The following is a 26,411-nucleotide window of genomic DNA, read 5'->3' as shown; positions in this document are numbered from 1 at the left end:
TCCCCAGTCAGCCAACCACATGGCTGTAATTCCGGGACTTTTGGTAGACCAATGACTAGACAGCTTCAGGATATTCTGGTAAACTCTTATCTGAGGATGAACTAGAACCATTAGAGATCAAGACAGTTTTCTTCCTTAAGAAACGACCCAAGGCACCATAATAGAGTCTTCTACTGCTTTCCCAGCTACCTGCAGGTCAGTGGATTACTTGGGGTACCTCGGGGAAAGGCTGGTGGTTTGGCCTGTTGAGGAGTGCAAGATTAGAAGCATGAGACAGAGATAAACACTTGGGGTGTTTTTAGCAGAAATCTGTTCAGGAGTAATGCATTAGGGTGTTACATGACTTGAAGAGTACTTTTAATCTCTTCTGAGCCTCAATTTTTAATTATAAATGGGGAAATAATAGATACATACTCAAAATAAACTGAAGTAGAAAAGAAGTAAGATGTTGCTCTTGTTATTGTATCTTAAAGTTGAGTGTGATGGTTTGTCACATTTTTTATTTATTTATTTTTTTTACCATATATGTAGGAGAGTTGAAGCAGGAGGTAAGCCAGACTTCCCAAAGGGGCTCAAAGAAGACCTGGTTTTCATAGTCTGCATTCTGAAAATTAATGCAATTTCCTTTGGAGATTTTATTAGCCCTTCTATATCTCCTTCACTATGGACAGTAAAGACCTTTATAACTGATAACAAGGAGGATATTAGTCAGTTTCCAGTTAGTTTTTGAAGCTAGAAGCCGTGGTCATCCTCACCTCCTTCCTCTCCCTCACTTGCAATGTTGATTATTATTTCTTCTTGAAATTCTCTTCCTGCTTGGGCATGACATAGTACTATTCTGGTCCTCATTTTAATTCTTCATCCACTTTTCTTTTTGTCAACTCCTGTTTTGTCTCTTTCTATAGTAGTACAAGGAGAATAAAAAAGTAGAGTATCCAGAAGAAAAAGAAGCATCAAAAAAAGTTTATAATAAGTGTAGATATACATTTGAATATAATATGCACACAGAAGGAAGGAACTGATAGATATAGAAATTCTACGATATGAGGGAAAATGTGGAAACAAGTTCTTTCTGGAATCTCAAAGTGATGTGATTGAGAAATGCAGGCATAAGCAAGGAGACAAAACAATTGAGACTGTAGAAAATATCATTCTTTACAAAGGTATCTGAATTTTAAAAGGAGGAGTTTAGATACAATCAATACATTAACTTGAAAGTAATCTTTAATGGCAGAAGAAATTTGGGGGCTGAGGATTTTCCCAGTGCCTCTCAAATTGTACTGCATTGGCCAGTGCCAACAGGATTTTTTTGCAAGAGATCCACCATGTTGACTATGGCTCTTGAGTTGGTTTCATTTCCGTAAGAATTTAAAATGTGATGATGCCATTGAAATTTGAGGGCATATGCTAGAGAAATTTTAGCTTTTCAGTGGGCATTTACAAAAGTCTGCACTTTGTAGACAATAGATTTAAATTTAATGTCAAATGATTTTAAGTTTAATGCCGTTGTTTTCGGGATGAGAAACAGATTCAAGGAGCTGCTGTAGTCTCTACAAGATCACAAAATTAGATGATGGGACTGCTGGGATTCAAGCTCAGCCCTACCCTCTACCTCCATACTCTGTGGACTGCTGAGTTCTGTGCAGGTTCTGCTGAGGCACCACAAAGAACAGGATGGTGAACCACAAATACTGCACCTGACCAACTGAGCTACCACACATCCTGAGAACTAGCCAGGGAAGTCAGATCACTGATCTCTTCAAAATCTACAAAGCACTTCTCACTCATTATTTCATTTGACCCTCCGTAAGGCAGTCAATCGTTCTTAAGGAGATAAAACTGAATTGAGTTTTATTTATTTTACATGTATTGGCGCACTATTATATGCCATATACAATAGTAGGTTAGGCTCCTTACAAAGACACCTGAAGCCCTAGCCTGTTTGGCTCAGTGGATAGAGCGTTGGCATGCAGACTGAAGGGTCCCAGGTTCGATTCTGGTCAAGGGCATGCACCTCGATTGCAGGTTCGATTCCCTGGCCCTGGTTGGGGCGCATGCGGGAGGCAACCAGTCAATGTGTCTTTCTCACATTGATGTTTCTCTCTCTTTATCTCTCCCCCTCCCTTCCACTCTTTCTAAAAATCAATGGGAAAATACCCTCGGGTGAGGATTAACAACAACAACAAGAAGAAAAGTTGAATAAATAACTTCTTTGTCTTGAAGAGACTTGCAATCTATTTCAGGAGGCAGAAGTGAATAGATACAATACAATGTGGTGTTGCAATTAAGGTATCAGGAATGTACTAGAGGAGCATAAAAGAGACTGATATTTCCTGGTGGTGTTGGGCACTTCTCCATCAAGGAAGTGACATGATCTCAAGGTTGGAGGTAAGAGCATCCATGCACAAGAGATAGTACTCTATACACATGACTGAAGCTGTTTAAGAATCAATCCCAGGGTGTGCTTTGGGAAAGGTAAGCACTTTCATGAACTTGAACATGGTGTTTGAAGTGAGCCGAAGCAGAGGAATGGGGCCCTAAGGAATTGGGAACCATGAGAGCTTTTAAGTAAGTTGCTTTTTAGGATTTTAACCACACCAACGAGGCAGCTGGCTTCCACATGTCTGGAGGTTTTTGCAGTGGTGTAGGGTAGGGTGAAGGAAATGACGAGAACCGCACCCTGGACTATGGAAGTGGGGTGTAGAAGAGAGTGACTGAACATGAAAAGGGGCCACGAGAGAGGAGGCTAGGATGACTCAGGTTTCTGGTGGGGGCGGCTAGGTGGAGAGTATTTATTACTTTAGTGAAACAGAAAACACAGGAAGGAAGTGCATTTAGTTTGGGATCTGTTGGATTCCAGGTACGTGGGAGATAGAAATGAAGCAGTTGGAGATACTGATCTGAACCTTGGAAATTAGTACTTACATTTTTAAAAGTTTTTTTTTTTCTTAAATATGAAATCTAACAAGTGGTTGCTAGGTCTGGGTGTGGGCATAGGAATGGGAGAAATAAGGAGAAGCTAGTAAAAGTGTATTAACTTTCGGCTTATAAGATGAAAATGGCTTGAGGTTCTAATGTAAAACATGGTGACTACAGTGGACAATATTGTACTGTATAATTAAAATTTGCTAAGAGAGTAGCACTTAAATGCTCTTGCCAAAAAAGTAAAAGATAAATATGAGAGGTGATGCATGTATTAATGAACTAGGTAGTGGGGAGGGGGAGATCCCTTGGCAGTGCATCTGTATGTCAACTCATCATGAGGTACACTTTAAATAACTTACAATTAGTCCCTTACACCTCAATCAAGCTGAAATTTAAAAAATTCTAGAGTCAAAAAATTTAGCTTTTAGAATTGTAAGTGAAGAGGAAAAGTGTAGTGATTTATTTCTGGATTTGCAAAGAAAACTGACAAATGGTTACACTTTTCAAAAACAAATGTTCATTTTTAAGTATTATCCCAAAAACAATTTGCTGAGATAACCAGTCAGCATTATAGACGTTTACAGGGTTAAAGGTTAAGTGCAATTGGCAAAGCTACAATCTCTAAAGTCCAGTAACAGTCGCTTTGTTAGAAAAAACCGTTTGCAAGATAAGTTTTATGAGGCAGGTATCTGCTTTTCTGCAGCTGCAGGGAAAAGAAAAGACTTCCTCCTTATTTTGCTGAGATTCCCTTCACTGCTTTTTTCAGGCTAAGCACTGGAATTCCGCTAGTTAGCAACAAGAATGCGGGGGGCAGGCCTGAATGGCTCAACATTGACATGGAAGTAATAGGGTAGAATAACATGTTTATTAACAATTGAGTTTATGGTGCATGCAAGGTTTTGTACCTACAGGAGACAGTTGGGCCCAGAGGACTATGAGTGATTCATGGATGACGCTTAAAGTCGTGGGAGTAGATGAGCCCCTCCAGGGAAAACAGTTAAGGGTGAGGGAAGAAGGCCCCTGTGAGAGCCGGCATTTCTGCTCTGAGAGCGGCACTGGGTCTCAGTGAAAACCCAACCCAGGGCTTCTGGCCCAGTCCAGCGGGCTTTCCTCTGTGCTGGGGCTTAGAGTCCCCTGGGGACACAGCCATCTGCTAGATCCAGGTTGTCCCCGTCAGTTGGAACATGGGGCTCCCACCAAACTACAGAGGAGTTAGTCACCAGATGCCAATGAACCGAACGGCAATTCCTGAAGGATCAGTTCACTGAAGTCAATATATTGAACTTATCAAATGGTCAATTTACTTAACATTGTCTTTAAAAGCATTCATTTTGGATATATTCAATAATTATTCATATACTCTTTTTTTTAATATATTTTATTGATTTTTTACAGAGAGGAAGGGAGAGGGATAGAGAGTTAGAAACATCGATGAGAGAGGAACATTGATCAGCTGCCTCTTGCACACCCCCTACTGGGGATGTGCCCGCAACCAAGGTACATGCCCTTGACCGGAATCGAACCTGGGACCCTTGAGTCCGCAGGCCGACGCTCTATCCACTGAGCCAAACCGGTTTCGGCTATTCATATACTCTTTTAAAAATATTTAATGCATATGTTCTTTGTAGCAGCATTTAAAATATAATTTTGTTCAATTTTCTGAAGGTAAGTATTTAATCTTAGGGTGTGCTTTTATGAATATATTCAATGTATATATTTTTCTTGTGACTATACAATGATAACAACTATAACAATTCATATGAGAAATTTTCACTTTATTCTGTTATCCTGATTTTTTATAGTAAAATTCTATTTTGTCAACATATTGATATTTTTAAATCTTTTCAATTTCACAGTTGTCCATAAACATGCCAAATATATTGACTTATCAAAAATTAAAGAAGCTTATTGCTATATATATATTTTTATAGTTCATAACACTTTTTATTGCCCAGGAGAAATTTACCATATTTTATAAATTTCACAATTTAGTGGACTGGTTTTTATTATGTGGAACTTGCCTGAACCTCAACTGACCTCAGTCTCATTGGGTTGCTGGGACAGAAAGAGGAGAGACTTGAAATGGGAAGGGATGCACTAGGAAAACTGGGGGGTGGGGAGGGAAACCCATAGAAAGGTGGTGTGTGAAATCCCAAAATGTGGGTTCTGATCCTCCCAACCTTTTAAGAAAACCTCAATTCATTCAATACACATTCTATAAACACACCTTTTGTAAGAAAATCATTTGATAAATTGTTCATTAGGTTGAATTTAATTGAGGGGGGGGGGGTAGTTGGCGCAGAATTGTCCTACCAGCCATATACAGAGTTCATGGGATAGGATGTGCACAGATGGGCTAGATTTGCGCACATCTGAGAACTGGGGGAAGAATGGTTTCATCAGAATTGAATTTTGAAAAGACAAGATTCTGTGGGTCATTACCATGAAGCTAGGCCCCTCCACAAAGTGTGAAGGGCCACTATAAACTCCCCCCGCCAGCAACCCCCCATAGTCTGGGACAGAAACATCTTTAAGGGAAATACTGAGGTTATACCCTTCATCAAAATGAAGATGTACTTAGTATGAATTATGGACACATGGGAGTGCAGACTCATCTGGATCTAACAGAAATGTCAGAATAAAAGATAAAATTCAACATTTCTGGTGACAGAAGATGATTTGACTGTGGGTGCGGGATACACAGTGCAATGTACCAATCATATGTCATAGAAATGTACACTTGAAACCTATATAAGCTTATTAACCAAGGTCACTTCAATGAATTCAATTTAAAAAAGAATGACTGTTCAAAAAATTTAATATTTCATTGGGAGTGAACTTTATATATTCCTTTAAGGACAGAGACTATTTTTAATGCAAATTTAAGATATTTTTTTTTTCTCCCAAGGGAAAGAAAATGGTGGTGGAGACAAAAATACCCTTCATGATTCTGCTTTAAACAAGTCTTTAAATAAATAATGAAAGCGCATGTCTTCATATGTCTCTACGTATCAACATATATAGATCTCTCTCTCTCTCTCTCTCTCTCTCTCTCCATATCTATCCATCTATCTATCTATCTATCTATCTATCTATCTATCTATCTAGATATAGATATATCTAGATATAGAACCACTTTTTCAAAACTGCAAATTGCTTGATGATCTATTTTTTCAGTTACAGCTGTTATGAGGAATTTCCAAGACTATACATAGCCATCCAACTCTTTTTCTCTATCTCGTCATTTCCCAGCCTTTTTGTTTTGTTTTATATTTGTTCCCTTTCCTCTAAATCCTCTGTCATTTCCTCGGTCACATCATCTCTGTGGCTCACCTGGTCAATTGTAATAGCCTTCTTTTTTTATGTCATTTTAAAATTATGTAATATTTTATTTTATTATTTTTTCCCCATCACCATTTATCACCCATATACCCTCTTTCACCTCTGCTGCCCCCTCAATCAACCTCCCTGTTTCTTCTCTTTGTTTAATCTCTTATGTACACATCTGCCATAGCGATCTTCTTAAAGCACAATGATGTGACTCCTTAGCTTTAAAGCAAACAAACCCCAAACCAACCAACAAACAAAAAGGCTCTTTATTCCTCAAAGAGTAGCGTCCATAAACTCCTAACTTGGCCTTTTTATCCCTTTCAGGCACACCTTTAAGTCGCCCCCTTCCTTAACGACTATCTCCCCATCTCAGGCACTATTTTTTAGCCACATTGAAATACTATCAGCTGGTCCCCAATTTGCCCTGCATCCATTCTGTAATTTTAAAAATATATATATATTTTATTGATTTTTTACAGAGAGGAAGGGAGAGGGATAGAGAGCTAGAAACATCAATGAGAGAGAAACATCGATCAGCTGCCTCCTGCACACCCCCCACTGGGGATGTGCCTGCAACCAAGGTACATGCCCTTGACTGGAATCGAACCCGGTACCCTTCAGTCCGCAGGCTGACACTCTATCCACTGAGCCAAACCGGTTTTGGCCATTCTGTAATTGTTAAAGCATAACTCAGATACAGCCACCTCCTATCTCTCCCCTTGGAATTAATCTATCTTCTTAATAGAGCCCCCCACCACTCCCTACCCCAGAAGTTAATGCTCACTGTCTTGTAACATTTGTACACGTCTTCTCTTCCAGCCTAGGCTGTAATTTTCTTGAAGACATGGGTCCCACTGCATTTACCCTAGTGCTTTATAACAAGTAAGCGTTCAATGACTTTTTATTAAATTGAGTTCTTTCAGCAGAAAAATGGTGAAGACGCCTGAGATCACGTACCCTCCAAGAGCTCCGAATGAGACCCTGGATAGAAAGGGGAAAATGACAGCCTGGCCCTTCTCTAGGCTGTGGAAAGTCTCTGGTTCAACTCTGTTCCAAATGACCGTGGTGGCTGCTCTCTTGGCTACTGTTCTTGGTGAGTCATAGACAAGTTTGGATTGGCCAGAAGCATCTAAGATCATCCACTTGTTCACAAGACTAACAAAGAGATGACTAAACCGTCACCAGAAAGCCATCTTCAACAACCAAGGGTTGACCAGGATTTTGGATTTATTTGAAATTTGGAATTTTAAGGGGATTTGGAATTACTTGGAATTTAGGGGAATTTGCTTTACCCATGAAAGAGGCAGTTTTCTAGACACTTCTGGCTAGATTTCTCCTCCAGGAGTTTCCAAATCTGTCTCCCACCCATGACTTGACACAAATCTATCTGATGTATCAGCTTGACTGAACAATTTTCACTCCCAGTGGGTTTATCCAGAGTGGAGAGGGGGACTGCTAGGACAGTGGCCGGCAAACTGCGGCTCGCGAGCCACATGTGGCTCTTGAACCCTTGAGTTTTTAGCGAAGGCCAGCTTAGGAGTACCCTAATTAAGTTAACAACAATGTACCTACCTATATAGTTTAAGTTTAAAAAATTTGGCTCTCAAAAGAAATTTCAATCGTTGTACTGTTGATAATTTGGCTCTGTTGACTAATGAGTTTGCCGACCACTGCACTAGGACTTACTAGGAGTCCTAAAAGGTAAATCAGGTCTGTACTCGATTCTTGCTAGGAAAGCAAGATTAATATTTTTATATTTCAAGGGCTTCGTGTTTCTGCCTTTGTATCATTCAAAGTCCAAAAGGTACAAAAAAAAGTACACATTAAAAATACTATTCTTATTCATCTCCCAGTCACCCAGTTTCTCTTCCCTGCCTTTGTATCATTCAAAGTCCAAAAGGTACAAAAAAAAAGTACACATTAAAAATACTATTCTTATTCATCTCCCAGTCACCCAGTTTCTCTTCCCTGAGGCAACCAACGTTATATAAAGTTACTTTTAACGAAATACTATGTTTCTGTTGAGGAAAATTGCAGGGACTTTTTGACTTTGCACAGATGCATCTGAGTCAGCAGAGATGAAAAATCTGATGGGCTGATGAAATCATATCTGCATTTAAAAAAATAAATTTTCTTATATGTAATAGAGGAAGGATGAAAAATTTCTGCCTCTTATCATTATTGGTCATCAACATACATGTATTACTGATCAGCACTGGATTCATTGAGCAACAGAGATAACAAAACTTATTATTTTTCTTGATTTGAAGAGAAAAGAATGGATCTTGCTCTAAAAATCATATTACTGAAAACGCCATGATGCTGTGTGTCCCAAGCTATAACTTTCGGTGCTCTTTGTCATTTTGGTGTCCAGGTGATTGTGGTCCTCCACCCAATTTACAATTCGCCTTTTCAATGAAAGAGTTGAATGAGACAAGCTACAAAGAAAAAACTCGTCTGCCATATACCTGCCGCCCTGGCTTCTTTAAGACCAGTTCAAAAAATAATTATATTAGCTGTGAAAGAGGCAGTTGGCGGTACGATAACTTCTGTATCAGTAAGTATGAACATTTATTTTCTTATTTGTGCTTTTTCCTTTTTTTGCAAAGTTGTCTCAGGAACTAAGCTTTCTGAATGCAAATAAGAACGCTTGGTCACTGAGAAACCATCCTGTTTGTCAGTGGCTGATTTCAATATACACGTTGCCACTTTGTGAAAAACATAAACAAGCCAACAAACAAATAAGTAAAACAGAAAAATTAGGAGCTACCTAGTTGCATTGAAAAATAAGTCTGCTCTTTACACTATAATTCAGTAAACACTTCTTTCAGAAGTTAACTACAAACTCAGTTTTCATATATTGAAAACCAGATTCGCCCAGCCGGGTTCAGTGGTTGAGCATCAACCTATGAACCAGGAGGTCCGGGTTCGATTCCTGATCAGGGCACATGCCCAGGTTGTGGGCTTCATCCCCAGTAGGGGGCATGCAGAAGGCAGCCAATCAATGATTCTCTCTTATCATTGATGTTCTCTCTCTCTCTCTCTCTCTCTCTCTCTCTCTCTCTCTCTTCCTCTCTGAAATCAATAAAGATATATTTAAAAAACAAAAAAGAAAACCAGATTCATTCTTTACAAAAATTATAAAAAGTTATATGGCTAGACAGTGGTAATGCAGTTTTCAAAGAAACCTCATCCCAAATAGCTGCTGTGTTTGGAAAAAGATGCTGTGATTCTCTCTTAGTGGAGAATATATTCTGTGATGTTCTTCCAGGAATAAAGGTGTACAATCTCTACTTTTTTGTGGCTCCTTTTGTGATCAAGGACTTGCATTTTTGAGTGGCTTAAGTGCAAAGTATATGCCGCTGACATGGAACACAACATAGCTCTCTGGTCAGTGTATTAAATCCATGACCATAGTGATTTAACTGACCATTTTCCCCATTGGTAAAATATGCCAGAAAAGAATGAGATCAATTTTTTAAATTTTATTTTTCCTCCAAAGTAAATATTCAGTGAGTCAGAATCTGAAATAAGTGTGAATCTGAATCTCTGGTCTTTCTGGAAACAGAGTTCAAAGATAATCAATCAGCCTTCTTTTCTAATGTCATATCTGTGAGAACTTGACATCACTAATCCTCATTTTAACTTCTTTCTCTCAGGGAGAAAATGCAGCAACCCAGGAGAATTACGTAATGGGGAAGTGATCTTGAAGCCAGATTACTCTTTTGGATCACATATAGAATTCAACTGTTTAGAAGGGTGAGTGTGAGGCCGTCTAGAAACAACACTTTAAAACAATTAATAGCTGATGTGCTTATAGATTTCAGAAGTAAAAATGATGTAAAAAGGTACACACAGAATTCTTGCTTTTACTCTATCACCAGCCACCCGTTCCTCCCGTCCTTAAACAGGCATCTAGTTTGATGAGTTTTCTATGCATCTTTCTAGTGTTTACTTTTACAAATACAAGCTAAGAAATTAGTAAATATTTTTATTTTGTACCTTTTCAATCACGAATGTAATTTTCAAATCCGGCATTATTTTTCTTTATCGATACACACTGAGTGGCCAGATTATTATGATCTCTGAATGCATAATAATCTGGCCACTCAGTGTGTGTATATATATATATCTATATCTATCTATCTATCTATCTATCTATCTATCTATCTATCTATCTATATCTATACACACACACACACACACACACACACACATATGTGTACATATATATATGTGTGTGTATATATATATTAAAGGCCCAGTGCATGAATTCATGCATGGGTGGGGTCCGGCCAGCCTGGCCAGGGGGAGGGGACATGGGCAGTTGGCTGGCCTGCCTGCTGGTCGAACTCCTGGTCGAGGGGACAATTTGCATATTAGCCTTTTATTATATAGGATATACACTGAGTGGCCAGATTATTATGCATTCAGAGATCATAATAATCTGGCCACTCAGTGTATACAGGAGGCTTTTCCATGTTTGTGCATAGAAAGGTTCCTTGTTAATAATTTTTTACAACTACATAAAATTTTATTGTGGGGTATATGATGGATTAATAATCTCTTTGATGGATCCAGGGGTCTTTTTAATCCTTTGCCATTCTGAGCAGTACTCCATTGCATTTACCTTGTACATATGAAGTCATATCTATAGGGTAAATTTCCAGAGTGGGATTTCTGGGTCAAAGAATACATATATTTGAAAAATTGAAAGGTATTACAAGTTGTTCTCTCTTGGGGTTACATGGTTTTACAGAGTATGCTAATGTCTGTCTCTCCCTAAACTTTCCAACTAAGTGTGTTGCCAAACTTTTGAAAACTTGTCAATTTTTGGAAATTTTTCCAATTTAAGAGGTAAAAGTAAAATCTCACTATAGTTTCAATGTCTATTTCTCTTACTATGAGTGAAGTTGAGCACATTTTTATATGCTTAAGAGATGGTTGTATTTATTCGTAAACTATTTGGCACTGTATTCTCTCCTCCTGTCCCCCACCCTATGTCTTTTCTGCCAGTAGATTTATGTCATTTGTGTGATCTCAGCATTTATAGTTAACATTACTGTTAAATACTCATATATGTCTATAACTTGATTTCACTCCCAACTCTTGCAGATGAGGAAACAAGAAAGTGAGCTTTTCCATTCTCTCTTCCATCTCCTGTTATTTGTTACATTATTTCGGCACTGTCAGGGCACACAACATTTATATTTCATTCAGTCACCCCACTTTTGTTTTTGTTCTAGATCTGCATGTTCAGTGCTCACTGCCAGTTGTTTTGTAGTTTTGCTTTAGCTGAAATTTCCTGTGTCAGAGTGTGGCTGGCTATAGTTTGTCTTCTGGTGATTTCCTAAAAGAAAAGCTCCACGTGAAAATTATTAAGTTCTTGTAGGTTCAATACTGTCTGAGGCCTTGGTACTTAAAAGATAACATGGCCAGATATAAAGTCCTTGGCTGAGACTGACTGTTGTGGCTCACTGGTTGAATGTTGACCTATAACCCAAGAGATCAAAGTTTGATTCCCAGGGCATATGTCTGGTTTGCAGGCTAGATCCCCAGTAGGGATGTGCAGGAGTCAGCCAATCAATGATTCTCACTTCCTCTCTGAAATCAATAAAATATTTTTTTAAAAAATTTAAAGTCCTTGGCTGATAATTTCTATTCTTGACTATTCTATAGATATTGCCATATATATTTAGTGGATGTTGATGAAGAGAACTCTGCTGCCTACCTATATTTCTTTTTCAAATATATATTTTTATTGATTTCAGAGAAGAAGGGAGAGGGAGAGAGAGAGAGAAATACCAATGATGAGAGAGAATCAGTGATTGGTTGCATCCTGCATGCCCTCTACTGGGGACTGAGCCTGCAACTTGAGCATGTGCCTTTGATCGGAATCGAACCCAGGACCCTTCAGTCTGCAGGCGGACACTATCCACTGAGCCAAACCAGCGAGGGCCCTAGCTGGATTTCTTATTCTTAAATGTAACTTGGTCTTTGTTTGGCCATCCAGAGATATTACTTTTTATCTTTGAAATCTAATAATCCTACTCTTAGTTATTTTCATCCAAACCATTGTGTTTAATTTTTGTTGCCATGTGATATACAATTTTAAAATGTGGATTAAAGTATTATTCTACTTTTGTAATGTTTACTTGAAACACATTTAAAATAGCTATTTTGTGGGGTTTTTTTTTTTGGGGGGGGGTTGCTTCTTCTTCAGGTTCTCCAATTAAGTATATGTTGATTCTCCTTTGCTGGTCATCTATATCTCACAGTTTTTTCTCTAATCTTTTTTTTTTTGTATTATTGTTTCATTTTCTTAGATTTTCTCATGTTTATCCTATTTCCTGTATTGTAAAAAGCTGCTAAGAAAGAAAGGGAGTCCAGTTGGTGTGGCTCAGTGGTTGAGTGTCGACCTATGAACCAGGAGGTCACAGTTCAAGTTCTGGTAGGGCACAGGCCCAGGTTGCAGGCTTGATCCCCAGTAGGGGGCATGCAGGAGGCAGCCGATCAATGATTCTCTCTCATCATTGATGTTTCTATTTCTCTCTCCCTTTCCTTTTCTCTCTGAAATCAGTAAAAATATAATTTAAAAAAAAAAGAAGGAAAAGGAAAAATTCAACAATATGGTGCTGTTGGAACATTGATATGTTCCTATTGAAATAACCAGAAACAGTACTTTTCATTTATGTTCCTGATCAGGTTGGAAAAATTGCATTTGAAAGAAATTAAAAAATAAAGACATCCTTAATTCTCACTATATTTAATCTTATTAAAAGATTCATTTTCTTAAGAACTATTTATTTTTTTAAAGTTCTTATTAAATAAACTATAGGGGCTCTTAAATTGTTGAAGATATCATCTATGGTAGTGTTCAATCATATTGTAGGCTATTCCTTCATAATAGTACAATTTGAAATCATACTAACAATCCTTTGTTTTTTTCTGTTACTATAATGCATGGAGGGCAGGAAGCTTAGAAATTATCAAGAGCATAAAAATGGGGCATGTGAACATGAAGTGTTTGGTACTTGGGAGAGGGCAAGCATCTGGAAGTCAAAAGGAAACTCTAAACGGGGAGAGTTTGGAGCAGTAATCTAGCTGGTACTCTCATCCAAGCTGCATAACACACTCAAATGAGTTGGGGTTTTTTTTTGCCTGATATAGTCCTGCTTGAACTCTGGGTGAACTCCATGACTGACATCTAGTTGATGTTCAATAATACATTTTAGAATAAGAGAAACACACATCTCCCCACAGTGGTGAAATTTTACTGAATGGAGTGCTCAGTGGGACAGGGTTCTCTGAGAAAACCTTGTTTCTTCATTGTTAATATGGAGTAACCATTCTATTCATTTGGACGCTTTTATGCCATTTAATTTAGGGTAGAGACAATTCTATTAAAATCTTTTATCCTGTTTTATTCAGATATGTCTTAATAGGCCCAACCACTAGTTATTGTGAGATCCGAGATAGAACAGTTGGCTGGAGTCATGATTTCCCAAAATGTGTAAGTAAGTAAAGACTTTTTCTGATTTGACTATACATTGATACTGTGTTAGGTAATAAAACTCCTGTGCATGCTTGCTGCTTTTTTGTACTACCCGTGAGAATTTGCGTCATGAATGTGTGATTTGGAAAGATACCTCCCCTGATTATTTCTTCTTCTTCTTCTCTTACTCATCCCAGTTGCCCATTGTAAGGCCCCTCCATCCATCAGCAATGGGAAGCACAATGCTGGATATGAAGATGCCTACCCATATGGCTCTTCTGTCACCTACAGTTGTAACCCCAGCTTCTCCATGGTAGGTGATGCTTCCATTTCCTGCACGGTGGAGAATAAAACAAAAGGTGTCTGGAGCCCCAGCCCTCCCACTTGTAAAAGTAAGTCGCAGTTGAATTGCTTGGCTTATCCTTTGAACTTTTCTCTTTTGTTTCAAAGAGCAAGGAAGAAAAATGGTTTGGAGGGAAATGAAATGATTCAAAGACAAACTACTTCTTGCCATGATGAAAGCCAGGTATTTGGTCAACTGATCCTGATGCATGCTGTACCATTGCATAGTAACAAGCAGCACCAATAGCTCATTGGCTTTGCAAAGTAGGATGCTTCCCATGCATACCGAGTCTACTGCATGTTGAGGAGACACTCAAGGTGTCTAGGGTAGCAACCAGCTCCGCATTCCAGGTGGATCTTGTGGCACCTCCATATCTAAAGGCTCTTTCACAGTGTCTTCGGTAGAGGAAGAGAGAAAAGCAAATTGGGACCTGGCTTTTATGAGCTTTGGCCTGGAAGTAACCACGTATCCCTTGACATTGCAGCCTTTTGTCCAAAACTAGTACTGTGTAGACTCTACCTGAGGGAAGTTGAGAATGTCATCTTTTGTCTGTTCAGGAATCCGAGCTGGAAATTTTGGTTAGCACTTTGAATGTCAACCACCCACACCTATGCCTACAGGGCAAGCTGAACCTACTAACCCCCAGCAAGTCAATAGGGCAAAGTAAGCAGGAATTGAGCTGAAAGATACCTTGGGGTATTACTCATCTGCTAATCTTCCTTTGCTACTCAATGCCTATACAATATCATTTACTATTCTGACTCCCCACAGGACACAATCAAACCAGGGTATGTGAGGGCACAGTACTGCAAATATGCCTGGGCTCTAGACTGCAGGGGCGATAATGACAGATACTGAGGCTGGAAAGTTAGCAGGGCCAGGCTATGAGTGGAACACGAGGTGGTTCTCTCAGGAGTTCAGGACAAAGGTGATGGAGAAACGTTGAAAGGCTTTAACCAGGGGATTTTAATGTATTGCATATTAGGAAGGTAACTGGCTACAGAATGGCCAACAATTTGTAGTAGGACACAATCTAACCCATAGGCACCATCCAGCCAAGAAGTGAAAATAGCTTCAACTGTAGCCATGGCAGTGGGTCTGGAAAGAAGTTAAGGGATTGTAGAGGAAATAAGGTGGCAGGACTTGACTGACAGCTGGAGGGTAAGTGGTGGGGGGACAGTTTGTTCTTTGCTTGTGAGGGTGCAGATGTCTGATACCTTCCTTGGCTGCCTCACCATCATGCACGTCATATAATCACCGTTGGCCACTGACCCACCCCCAAAATCATCCAGGAAGGTAGGTCACTGTAAGGGGAAGATTTGGGGACTTTGAGAATGTGTTTCTCTGAGTCAGATATGACTAGTTTTTCTTGAGATAGATAAGGAAGTGAAGTTATCCAGAGACCTCATTTTCCAGAGGTTTTTAAAAGTTGAAAAAAGATATACATGTATATGCTTTTAAGAATGTTTTCCTTGTAGCTGCTTGATATGCACTGTATCAGGCTTTCGTGTTATACTTGGAATTGGATTAGCAATAGCAGTAATATTCTTATTGCCATTTCTTTTTTATAATCCACTGTCTTTCTTATGATATATTTTTTAAGGAGTCACCTGTCCTCAGCCATATGTTCAACATGGAAGGATCGTCTCTGGATTTGGACACACCTATACTTACAAAGACTCTGTTACTTTTGAGTGCAATAAAGGTTTTGTCCTCAACGGCAGCGAGTCAATTCGTTGTGGGGCTGATAACAACTGGAATCCTCCTCCTCCCATCTGTGAGATCTGTGAGTATGAACCAAAAAAGAACTTTAATGTTTGGCATCTAAAGTTACCCAGAAATGTTGGTGAGGACATATTCATATGCGCAAACCCACTTGAATCACAGTAAAAATTTAAAATTTAGATAAATGATTTTCTTTTTATTTTTTTTCTCATGGGAAAAAAAAGGTGTATGACAGTACACTGTGCAAGATCACTTAACATCACAAAAAACTGCCACATGCAGTTATGTCTCTCCTAAGGGGAGACATTAACACTGCAGACATTGTGCTATGGATCAGGCTTCTGGCTGAGTGGCACTCCCCCTGTGGGAGCACACTGACCACCAGGGGGCAGCTCTTGTGTTGAATGTCTTCTCCCTGGTGGTCACACCTATAGCATCATAGCAACCGGTCGTTCTGCCGTTCAGTCTATTTGCATATTAGCCTTTTATTATATAGAACTAGAGGCCTGGTGCACAGAATTTGTGCACTCGGGGTTGGGGAGGAGGTCCCTCAGCCTGTCCTGCACCCTCTCACAGTCCGGGAGCCCTCGGGGGATGTTCGACTGATGGCCTGCAGTCGGACATCCTTAGCATTGCCACAGAGGCAGGAGAGGCTCCTGCCACTGCCGCGCGCTTGCCAGCCATGAGCCCGGCTTCTGGTGCACTGACCACCAGGGGCAGCTCCTGCATTGAGCGTCTGCCCTCTGGTGGTCAGTGTGCGTCATAGTGACCAGTCATTCGGTTGATTTGCATATTAGCCTTTTATTATATAGGATTATAAGGAGGATTCCGTTTTCAACAAAAGTTATCAGAAATGCAAAGAGATAGGAAAGATGATGATGAAAATTGCCTTTAAGGGGGCCCAAATGTTGGGCTTAGCAGAAAAGAAGTTCAAAGCAGTTACTATAAATATGTTCAAAGATTCAAATTACTAACTGATGTCACTTGCTTTCAGCCTGAAGAAGTTCCTTTAATATGTCTTGTAAGGTGGTCATCTAGCAACAGTGAGATAACACTTTACCCCTGTCAGTATTGCTATAATAAAAAAGATAAACGGTCACAAATGTTGGTGAGGATGTGAAAACATTAGAAGCCTCATGTACTGCTGGTGGGCATGTAAAATGGTGCAGCTGTCTTGGAACAGAGTTTTTGCAGTTCCCTCAAAAGTTTCAGTTACCCAACAATTGCCCTTTTATCTAACCTAAGGGGAATGAAACAGATGCCCACACAAACATTTTATGTAAATGTTCACATCAACATTGTTTATCATTGCTAAGCACCCCAATGCCTGTCAACTGAAAAATGGATAATCAAAAAGTGCTATATTTATGTAGTGGAATGTCATTTGGCAATGGAAATAAATGAAGTACTGATATATACCATAACATAGAGGAAACATAAAAATATTATGCTAAGTGAAAGAAACCAGTTACAAAAAACCCTACATATTACATAATTCCATTTATTTGAAAAGTCCAGAATAGGAAAATACATGGATAAAGAAAGTATAATAATGACTACCAAAACCGAGGGTTGGTGGGTGGGGCAGAAGGTAGGAATAGGAAGAGACTATTAATGAGTAGAGAGTTGCTTTTGGGGTTAATCAGAATATCCTAAAGTTGGATAGTGATGATGGTTGCACAGCTCTGTGAATATACTGAAATCATTGGATTGTGTATTTCATTTTATTTTTTTATATATTTTTATTGATTTTAGAGAGGAAGGAAGAGGGAGAGAGAGATAGAAACATCAGTAATGAGAGAGAATCATTGATTGGCTGCCTCCTGCACACCCCCTACTGGGGTTTGAGCCCACAACCCAGGCATGTGCCCTTGACTGGAATCAAACCAGGGACCCTTCAGTCCACAGGCCGACACTCTATCCACTGAGCCAAACCAGCTAGGGCAGGATTGTGTATTTTAAATGGGTGAATTTTATGTCATATGACTTACATCTCAGTAAAAATGTTAGAAAAGAACCTTAACCTACATATAAGTTAAAATGTCTGAAGATAAAATGTAATAAACACCCAACTTGGCAGATGTTTGTATTATATTTTCATCCTATATAATAAAAGCCTAATATGCTAAGTGGCTGGTCATCCAGTTGGCCATTCAACCAATCAAAGCATAATATGCTAGTGATATACTAAGGCTGCTCAACTGCTCACTATAACATGCACTGACCACCAGGGGGCAGATGCTCTGACTGGTAGGTTAGCTTGCTGCTGGTGTCCAGCCAATCAGGATTGAGCGAGACAGGCTGGTCACACCCTGGAGCCCTCCCATGGTCCCTCTCGGGCTGGCCAATCTCCCACGTCCCTTCCCGGCACAATCGTGCAGCAGTGGGGTCCCTCAGCCTGACCTGCACCCTCTCGCAATCTGGGACCCCTCAGGGGATGTCAGAGAGCCAGTTTTGGCCTGACAGTAGAACGACCAGTTGCTATGACACGCACTGACCACCAAGTAGCAGATGCTCAATGCAGAAGCTGCCCCCTGGTGGTCAGTGCACTCCCACAGGGGGTGCACCACTCAGCCAGAAACCAGGATCATGGCTGGTGAGCGCAGCGGTGGTGGTGGGAGCCTCTCCTACCTCTGCATCAGTGCTAAGGATGTCCAACTGTGAGAGGGTACAGGCCGGGCTGTGGGACTCCCCTGCTCCCCCGAGTGCTCAAATTTCATGCACCAGGCCTCTAGTATGATATAAACCAGTAGAATCAGGAAAGAGAAAATAGGACAAGACCAAGTCCCGGCTCAAAAGATGCTTGGAGTATTTTTGCTCTTGATCAGCCCTTTAATGAATCAGTTTCTGGCGTCAACTGGATGAGGGAAATGAATTGTTTATTTTTTTCCAATAAGTCAGGATATAAGAAACTTAGATTAATCTGGGACAGTTTTCCAGCCATATCTACCTAGCAAGCCTCATGCTTTAATTCAGAGACTAAACTTTCTGAAGCACAATGAGGAGAAAGGAGAATTAACATTTGGATGGTTGGCATGGACACGCAGGAACCATTTGGTAATATGTTTAGTAAGAACGTCTCTGGTGTTGTGCACATGTCTATTTGGGCACATGTCTATGTGTGTATTTTGGTGTGGCAGACTCACCAGTCATGGCAGGCTGGTTAATGGCTGAATGAACACATGGCACCCTTTGATAGAACAGGCTCATTGATCATGCTGCATCCCTACTAACAGAGCTCTTTTCCCTTACTCTTTTATGAACAGATAGTTGTACTAACTTACCAGATATCCCACACGCTTCCTGGGACACATATAACCCACGCCTCTCAACAAAAGAAGAACGGTATGACGTTGGGACTGTGTTGAGGTACCGCTGTCATCCTGGCTATAAAATCGCTGGAAATAAGCCTAGGACTGTGACTTGTCAGAGAAATTTGGAGTGGACCCCCCATGCAGAATGTGAGGGTGAGTTTCCATTTTTAAAAGACTTTAGTATGTTAAAAGTACAGCATATTCTAGGATTTTTACCTTAAATGAATATAATTGTGTTCCTCAAGTTAAATTTATGATTATATTAATTCAACAGGATGACTGTTATTGCCAGAAGAGACCATAAAGGGCTTGGAGTTTGAGGGACTCTCCCAATTTTTATTTGTCACGTGTGGGTGTGGGACCAGCCCATTTCACATCTCTGCCCTCCTACCAGTATCAATGTGGCTTCTTCTTTAATGTCCTAGTCGTAGAACTTCCATTCAGCCAGATTTTGGTTGTTTTGAATGATGGTTGCTCTGTTTAGTTACAATTTTGATGTGGTTGTGTGAGGAGGCAAGTACTATGTTTACTTATGCCACCATCTTGACTGGCAGCCAATATAAACTCTTAAGAACATTCTTCCTTCTGCATTGTGGGAAGGATAATTTATTAGAAAGCTTAATAACGATATAACACTAGTGAGGCCATAAGGAGATAAATGTTATTTGTCATTGCTCTTGAATAAATTTGAAAATTTACATTTTCATCCAGGTTTAATCCAACTTCTCATTTTGGAGGTCCCTAATGCAATTATTTAATTGGAAAGAAATGACGAGGTTGAACTACTTTAGCAAACCAGGGACAGGGAGCGAGGACTCAAGGTGTCTCGGGTACCCTTGTCTGTTTCCCCAATCTCTCTTCTGTGGCGAACTCTTCCAAAGGTGGAAATGAGATGATTAGCCATAGGAGCCTCCTCAGGGTGATTTTACTAACCTCACTCTTTATTAGCCTCACTTTTTATTTTTTAGAGGTTTGTTGTCCAGTACCAGACCTAAAGCATGGCAAAATCACTTCGCGAGGACAACAGAGAAAAGCTTTGGCCAATAAGTGTGAATTTTTCTATGGAGACTCGATTTCATACTCATGTGGTGAGAGACGCAACTCTGAAGCTTCATGCCAAGGAGATGGCACCTGGAGTCCTGAAACACCAACATGTGGAGAGAGTAAGAGCTTATGGAATTATGTTATCTTAAAAGTTTCTTCATATCAAAGTATTGGGGATTATTAAGGGAAGGGTTCAATTTAGGTAAAAAGAATTTCTATACTCTGCATGATTCTTAGGATGGATACATTTGTTTAATAGCACTGTCTCCAGTCCAAATTTCTTCCCTCCCACCCAATGGTTGCTCCCATTTTCTTGACCTTCCTGGTTTCCTTTCCTGAATCAGTGAAGTTAGGTCACATCTCATAGAGCAGCGAGACTCCTGAATTATTGTATTCTGTTTCTTGGTATTTATTCTCTTCTCTTTCAGTGTTTCTGGTCCATATTCCTTAACCTGCAGAACAAGACTCCCAATCTATTTGGACTTGCTTCCTTTCTTCTGCTGCCTCTCAGCCCTTCTTCAGCCTGTCAGTGTGAAATGCCTACCTCTCCCTCACCAAGAGCACTTAAGTACTAACCACAATCCTCTTGTCTCCCACTGTTTTTCCATAACCCTATCTGTTGATGACCAGGAATAATCACTGCTACCTCAATAGTGATTCTTTGCCTTGCCTTCTGAAAGAAGGAGCCCAAAGGAGCTTCAAAGTGACCAGATATCAGTTACAGTTGAGAAGTCAATGGGAATCTTATCTCCCTAGTTGAAGTGGTTTCACTTTGCCTACTAGCACTTTTCTATCTACAGATCACAGAGTCCAGAAATTAGAAGCACATTTTCCCCAAAAGTTCACTTAGAGTGAATATAAATGGGGTTACTCATGCTTCCATCTCTCTTGGTTTCTAGGCTCATGGACTTTATTTTTTTAATTGGGAACCCAGTACCATATAAAGGTCAATTTTTGATTTAAAGTGAATACTGTGTTCTTAAAGTTACTGTAAGTAATATTGTAAAGTCCCATTATTGTAAGGTACTGTCTCTCAACCAGCACTTCAGCTAAGCATTTAACAGGCCATTCCAATGTCCTAACACCGTGGTCGACAAACTGCAGCTCGCGAGCCACATGCGGCTCTTTGGCCCCTAGAGTGTGGCTCTTCCACAAAATACCACGGCCTGGGCGAGTCTATTTTAAAGAAGTGGCATTAGAAGAAGTTTAAGTTTAAAAAGTTTGGCTCTCAAAAGAAATTTCAATCGTTATACTGTATTTATTTGGCTCTGTTGACTAATGAGTTTGCCGACCACTGTCCTAACAGGTCTGCACGTTTTGGGCGACACAGTTTGTAATATAAGGAGTGCATTTCATGGTCGCATCCCAATACCATACCTCTTTTGCTGTGGTGGCATGTAGTGGGATCCTCTACCAATTGTTTAAACACTTTATAATCCTTCAGATAACAGTGCTGACTGAAATCCTGTAGGCAGGAAAGGAAAACCCATACCTGGAATAGTTGTCTCTTTCTGTCAGAATAAATAACTGTTTTTTCCAAGTGGAAGGGGATCCAACATAGTCATCAACCACGTGGCTTTTGGTTGTGTCAAAGGATGATATCACATCAGGGGCTTAGCATTTTTGCTTGCAGGTTGGATTGTCAGTGACAGTGAAATTCTCTGCTGCAGTGCATGGCCTTGCTTCAGTATTTCAAGGGTCTATGGTGTGATTGTGCCATTGACATTTGCATCTTTTTCTACTGTAGCCACCTCAGTACACTAGGCTATGCAGGGTCTTAGGGCCAAGCAGCAGAGAGGATTTCACTGCTGACTGGACTTGCCACAGAGCCCTCTCCTAACTTGGGCCCTCTTCAAACCTGACAATCTTTTCTGTCACCTAGCATATGGGTTGGAATAGCATTCCCATGTATGGAATATGCTGCCTTTAGAATCTAAAAGTCATGCTAGGCATTGTGATTCCTTCCTTGTGGCACAAAGTACCATTTAAAATTATTCGACTTTAGTTTAGATGGGATAGCCTAGCATTCCCTGAACCATGGAAATCTAACAATTTACCGATGTGGCAAATACCTGAATTGTTACCTCTATACTCTGGAAGATCATCATATGAATTGTAAAAAGCCAGTGTTTCTCATCTGTGTTTCCCCCATGTTTTCTTTACTACTCACATGGAACACTGACAACACTTCTGGTCACCAACTCTGTAGGTGGTTTTCCCACATCACACAATTCTCCTGACACCAACTGGGTTCGCACAATTTAATTCATTCATTACACTGTCTACCTGCAGGTAGTGTCAGATCCCAAAGGTTAAGGGCTCACTCCCACAGGACAGGTTCCACCCCATGTTGAATGCCAGACACAAGGAGTAGGTCCCTGGATTACCTCCAACTTCTGTCCAACTAGGCTACAAATCAGAGGTTCTTTGGATCCCCTCCTTGGGTTTGATTAATTTGTTAAAGTGGCTCACAGAACTCAGGGAAATACTTACATTTGCCAGTTTATTAACAGATATGATAAAGGAGACGAATGAACAGCCAGATGAAGAAATACATAGGGCAAAGTCTGGAAGGGTCTCAAACATGGAGCTTCTGTGCCCATGGAGTTGTGGTTCTTCACCCTCCTAGTAGGTGGATGTGTTCATGCATCTGGAAGCTCTTTGACCTCCCTACTCTTGGAATTTGATGGAGGCTTCCTCATGTGGGCATGATCAAGTATTAATTAGGTTTCCAGGCTCTCACCGGAAGAGGGGAAGATTCCAAACCTCTAATCATGGTTTGGTCCTTCTGGTGACTAGCCCCTGCCAGGAGCTCACTGAGAGTCACCTCATTAGAATAAAAGATGCTCCTAGTGCTCTTATCATAAAGGAAATTGTGAGGGTTTCAGGATCTCTGTTCCCAGAAACTGAGGGCAGATATATATATATATATTTTTTCTATTATCTCACATCATACTAGCATTTTCTTGCTCATTCAATAGAATTAATATGATGCCACTGATATACTGGATTAATATGATATTGTTTGTATGTTCAGATGCTCATGATACCTTCAGACTATTACGAGAGGGGCAGGTGAGTTTTCATTGGACAAGGCTAAAATTGCAAATGTATGATCTTGACCCTTTTATGTGTGTGCAGATTGTTTCTGATCTTCTTTTCTGATAGGGTGGGAAAGAAGGCCTTTGCTAAAACAGTGGCCTCATTTCCCTGAAGACATATTAAAGCCAAGTTACCATATCTGGTACAGTGTCTGTAGTAGGGGCTAAAATGTTGAGTGTTCAACAGTGTACTGTAATTGTCCAGAATTCTAATTTTTGTAGGAGACAGACTGGGGAAATAAATGGCGATATGATGAGAATGACCACTTCTGCATCTTTAGTTCTTTAAGAGTGGCACTAATTTCTCCCTTCCCCTCTACACATATACTTATGTATTTTAAAGTAAATTTATGGAGTGACATTGGTTAATATGATACATATTTTAAATTGACTTTCCTTGTTTTAAGAGGGAGGGGTCTACTTGGCCTTCTTGCATGGGATTGCTGTTACCACACAGGTCAATGACCCAATATGGAGGATGGAGAACTCCCAATTTTGTTTATCAGATTATACTTTTGAAGACTATAGAAATGACCACCATGTGGTCTATTAGGGTGCCATCATGGTTCTTCAGCACGAGGCTTAGGGGAGGGCAGCACAGGAACTTGGTTTGGGCTAAGTGATCCTTGGGCAGAGAAGATGGCAGGACAGGGCAGAGCCTACAGAAACCACACAGATTCTGGGATGTGTTATTTTTTATGTCCTCTCAACTCAAGCTCTCTCACTTTATGTCTTCCCAACAAGGTTGCTATTATCCTCCTGTCATTGACCATGGACGTCATAAACTAACTACACACACTTTCTCATTCTCACCAAATGAGGTTAAATATGAATGTGACAAAGGATACATTCTGGTTGGAAATCCCACACTCTCCTGCAGTTCTTCACGCTGGTCTGGTCCACCTCCTCAATGCAAAGGTAACTCCAGCCCACGGCTAAGTGGGAGGAACTGTCATGCAGGGATTGAGAATAATGTTTCTTTCCAGCCAGAGGCAGAACAAAAAGATATGATTTATTTATTTTAAATAATTACTATATCCAAATGGTATCCAAAGCAAACAAAAGTACAAGGGGTATGCAGAATCATTAATCTCCCCTATTTCTTTCTCCCAGTTACAAAATTCAGCCTCCTTGAGGCAGCCCCTGTTCCCACTTTCTTGCATATCTCTGGAAATAGTCTACAGGTGGTACATTTTCTTGTGGCCTGGAGCAAAATTTCCATGGAAACTTGCTCTGGCATGAATGTAGGCTCTCAGGGGCTGATTCCAAACACCAGGAAGTGAGCCTCATGCAGTGTAGGGCACCACTTGCCAATGCTGGTGACCTGTGGTGTGGCATTCCCAGTTTGCAAACTGATGTGGGGATGGGCGGTGTGAAGATCAGGTTTGCTTTTTGCATGCATACAGGTTTAGTGTCACTTTGCCATCAAAAACTCCAGGAATTATTTGTCACCATTGATTCTTTGGCTTACAAGAGGACAATGGGCAAGAGAGAACATTTTATCCCCCGTGTTTTGTAGGGATCACAATATGAGGATTGTTGCTTTGATGGCTGAGTCTGGGGTCCTGTGCCTTTTTTATACCCTGTCATGTAATTTAAAGATGCTATGTCTTCAACAAGTTTCTTAACCTCTCTCTATCTCATTTTTTCTTATTTAAATGGGAATAATAACAGTGCTCACTTTATAGAGGGGAGTGAGACTTCAATGAGATAATCACATAAAAAGGTTAGCCCTGAAGAATGATATGAGCCAATGCTCAATCAACATGGGAACTAATATTATTGCTCTCAAAAGAAAAAAGATAAGACAATGAGCAGCACCTACATGTAGTTCATTTTAATCATTCCAGCCTGTGATAAGTCTTCTTTTCTTAGATATACAGATGTCTTACCTGTGCTTTTCTTGTAGCTCTGTGTCCGACACCAGAGATAGAACATGGGAATCTGCTTGTGGATAAGGATCAGTTTGTTGAAACTGAAAATGTCACCATCCAGTGTGACTCTGGCTATGCTGTGGTCGGTCCTCAAAATATCACCTGCTTAGAGGACAGAACCTGGTACCCAGAGGTGCCCAAGTGTGAGTGGGTAAGTGGCACAATTCAAGGAACTTCCTGTGCTTTCAAACTCTAAAAATGGTGCCTCCCCAAAGCACTGTCCCAGCCAGCGAAGGTGAGATCTGACTTGCCAGGACACATTTCTGATTCATTCAAAAGAACTCTCTTGTTTTCCCTTGGAGCACACATTTAGGATGTCAAGTTTTCCTACTCTCACTTAGAACAGGAAAAGCCGAGCCCCTTAAAGAGAGGAGGCTCTCAGAGACCTGGGAGTACTCCTACATTTCCTTTTCTAGATTGCATAATACACTGTGTTCCATGTCTGGATGGGGAGCCGAAATAGCCTCCGTCCCGACAGAGGCCTTGTGGGAAGTGTCTCAGGAAGATCTATATCCCTCTGGGGAAGACTACAGTGGGGCCCGTGGTCTCCTGGTCTTCCTGCTCTCCCATCAATCCTGGGGGTGGTTTTGGACCTGACCCTCTGTCCTGCATTGTCATGATCTCAGAGAAGCCTCCCAACCACTCAGCACCTGTGTCTCTTTTAGGTGGTCCCTGCAGGCTGTGAGCAAGTGCTAGCAGGCAGAACACTCATGCAGTGTCTCCATAGCGTGGAGGATGTGAAGATGGCCCTGGAGCTATATAAATTGTCTTTGGAAATTGAACTCCTGGAAATGCAGAGAGACAAGGCAAAGAAATCCATTCTGGAGTCATCACTCTGATTTTTCCCAGAAGAGGCAGGGAAAGGTGCCCTGCTGCCTTCCATTGAATATGGGTCACTTTAGTTTAGCAACTCTGCCATTCTTTTGCATTGTAATAAATACCCTAAAATATGATAATTTGCTTTTTTTTTTCTTTGCTAGTGCTTTGAGATTATAGAATTGTTGATAATCTTGTGACTCACATTTTTGCCTTTTGGACACAAAGTGCACAGTTTTTCCATTAAAAATTTAGTTATAGAGCATAATTTTGTCTTTGTGGTCATTGAGACTCAATGAAATGAGGTCCATATACAAACCCCAAAATGTATTTACATGAAGTTACTACATTAATTTCATTGTATGGGTCTGCTTGTGGACTTGG

The 26,411-nt window shown here is 40.3% G+C and overlaps 1 protein-coding gene across 2 annotated transcripts; it reads left to right on the top strand.

Moving 5' to 3' along the window:
• C4BPA (complement component 4 binding protein alpha) lies at window positions 1-26,318 on the top strand. 2 transcript variants are annotated; one of them, XM_079761271.1, is made up of 12 exons: window positions 1-195; window positions 7,182-7,348; window positions 8,630-8,812; window positions 9,915-10,014; window positions 13,687-13,772; window positions 13,948-14,142; window positions 15,697-15,879; window positions 19,085-19,285; window positions 20,101-20,295; window positions 24,022-24,195; window positions 25,187-25,362; window positions 25,877-26,318. In XM_079761271.1, the coding sequence occupies exons 2-12, from the start codon at window positions 7,186-7,188 to the stop codon at window positions 26,048-26,050; spliced, it is 1,830 nt and encodes a 609-aa protein (XP_079617397.1). In that variant the 5' UTR covers window positions 1-195; window positions 7,182-7,185; the 3' UTR covers window positions 26,051-26,318. The 2 variants fall into 2 exon arrangements, with proteins under 2 accessions (XP_079617397.1, XP_079617396.1); XM_079761270.1 differs by having other exon boundaries at window positions 7,179-7,348.
• The last annotated feature ends 93 nt before the right edge of the window (window positions 26,319-26,411 follow it).

Source organism: Cnephaeus nilssonii (assembly GCF_951640355.1).
Source record: "Cnephaeus nilssonii genome assembly, chromosome: 21".
NCBI classification, from domain to species: domain Eukaryota; kingdom Metazoa; phylum Chordata; class Mammalia; order Chiroptera; family Vespertilionidae; genus Cnephaeus; species Cnephaeus nilssonii.
This window is presented reverse-complemented; position numbering and strand designations above follow the sequence as displayed.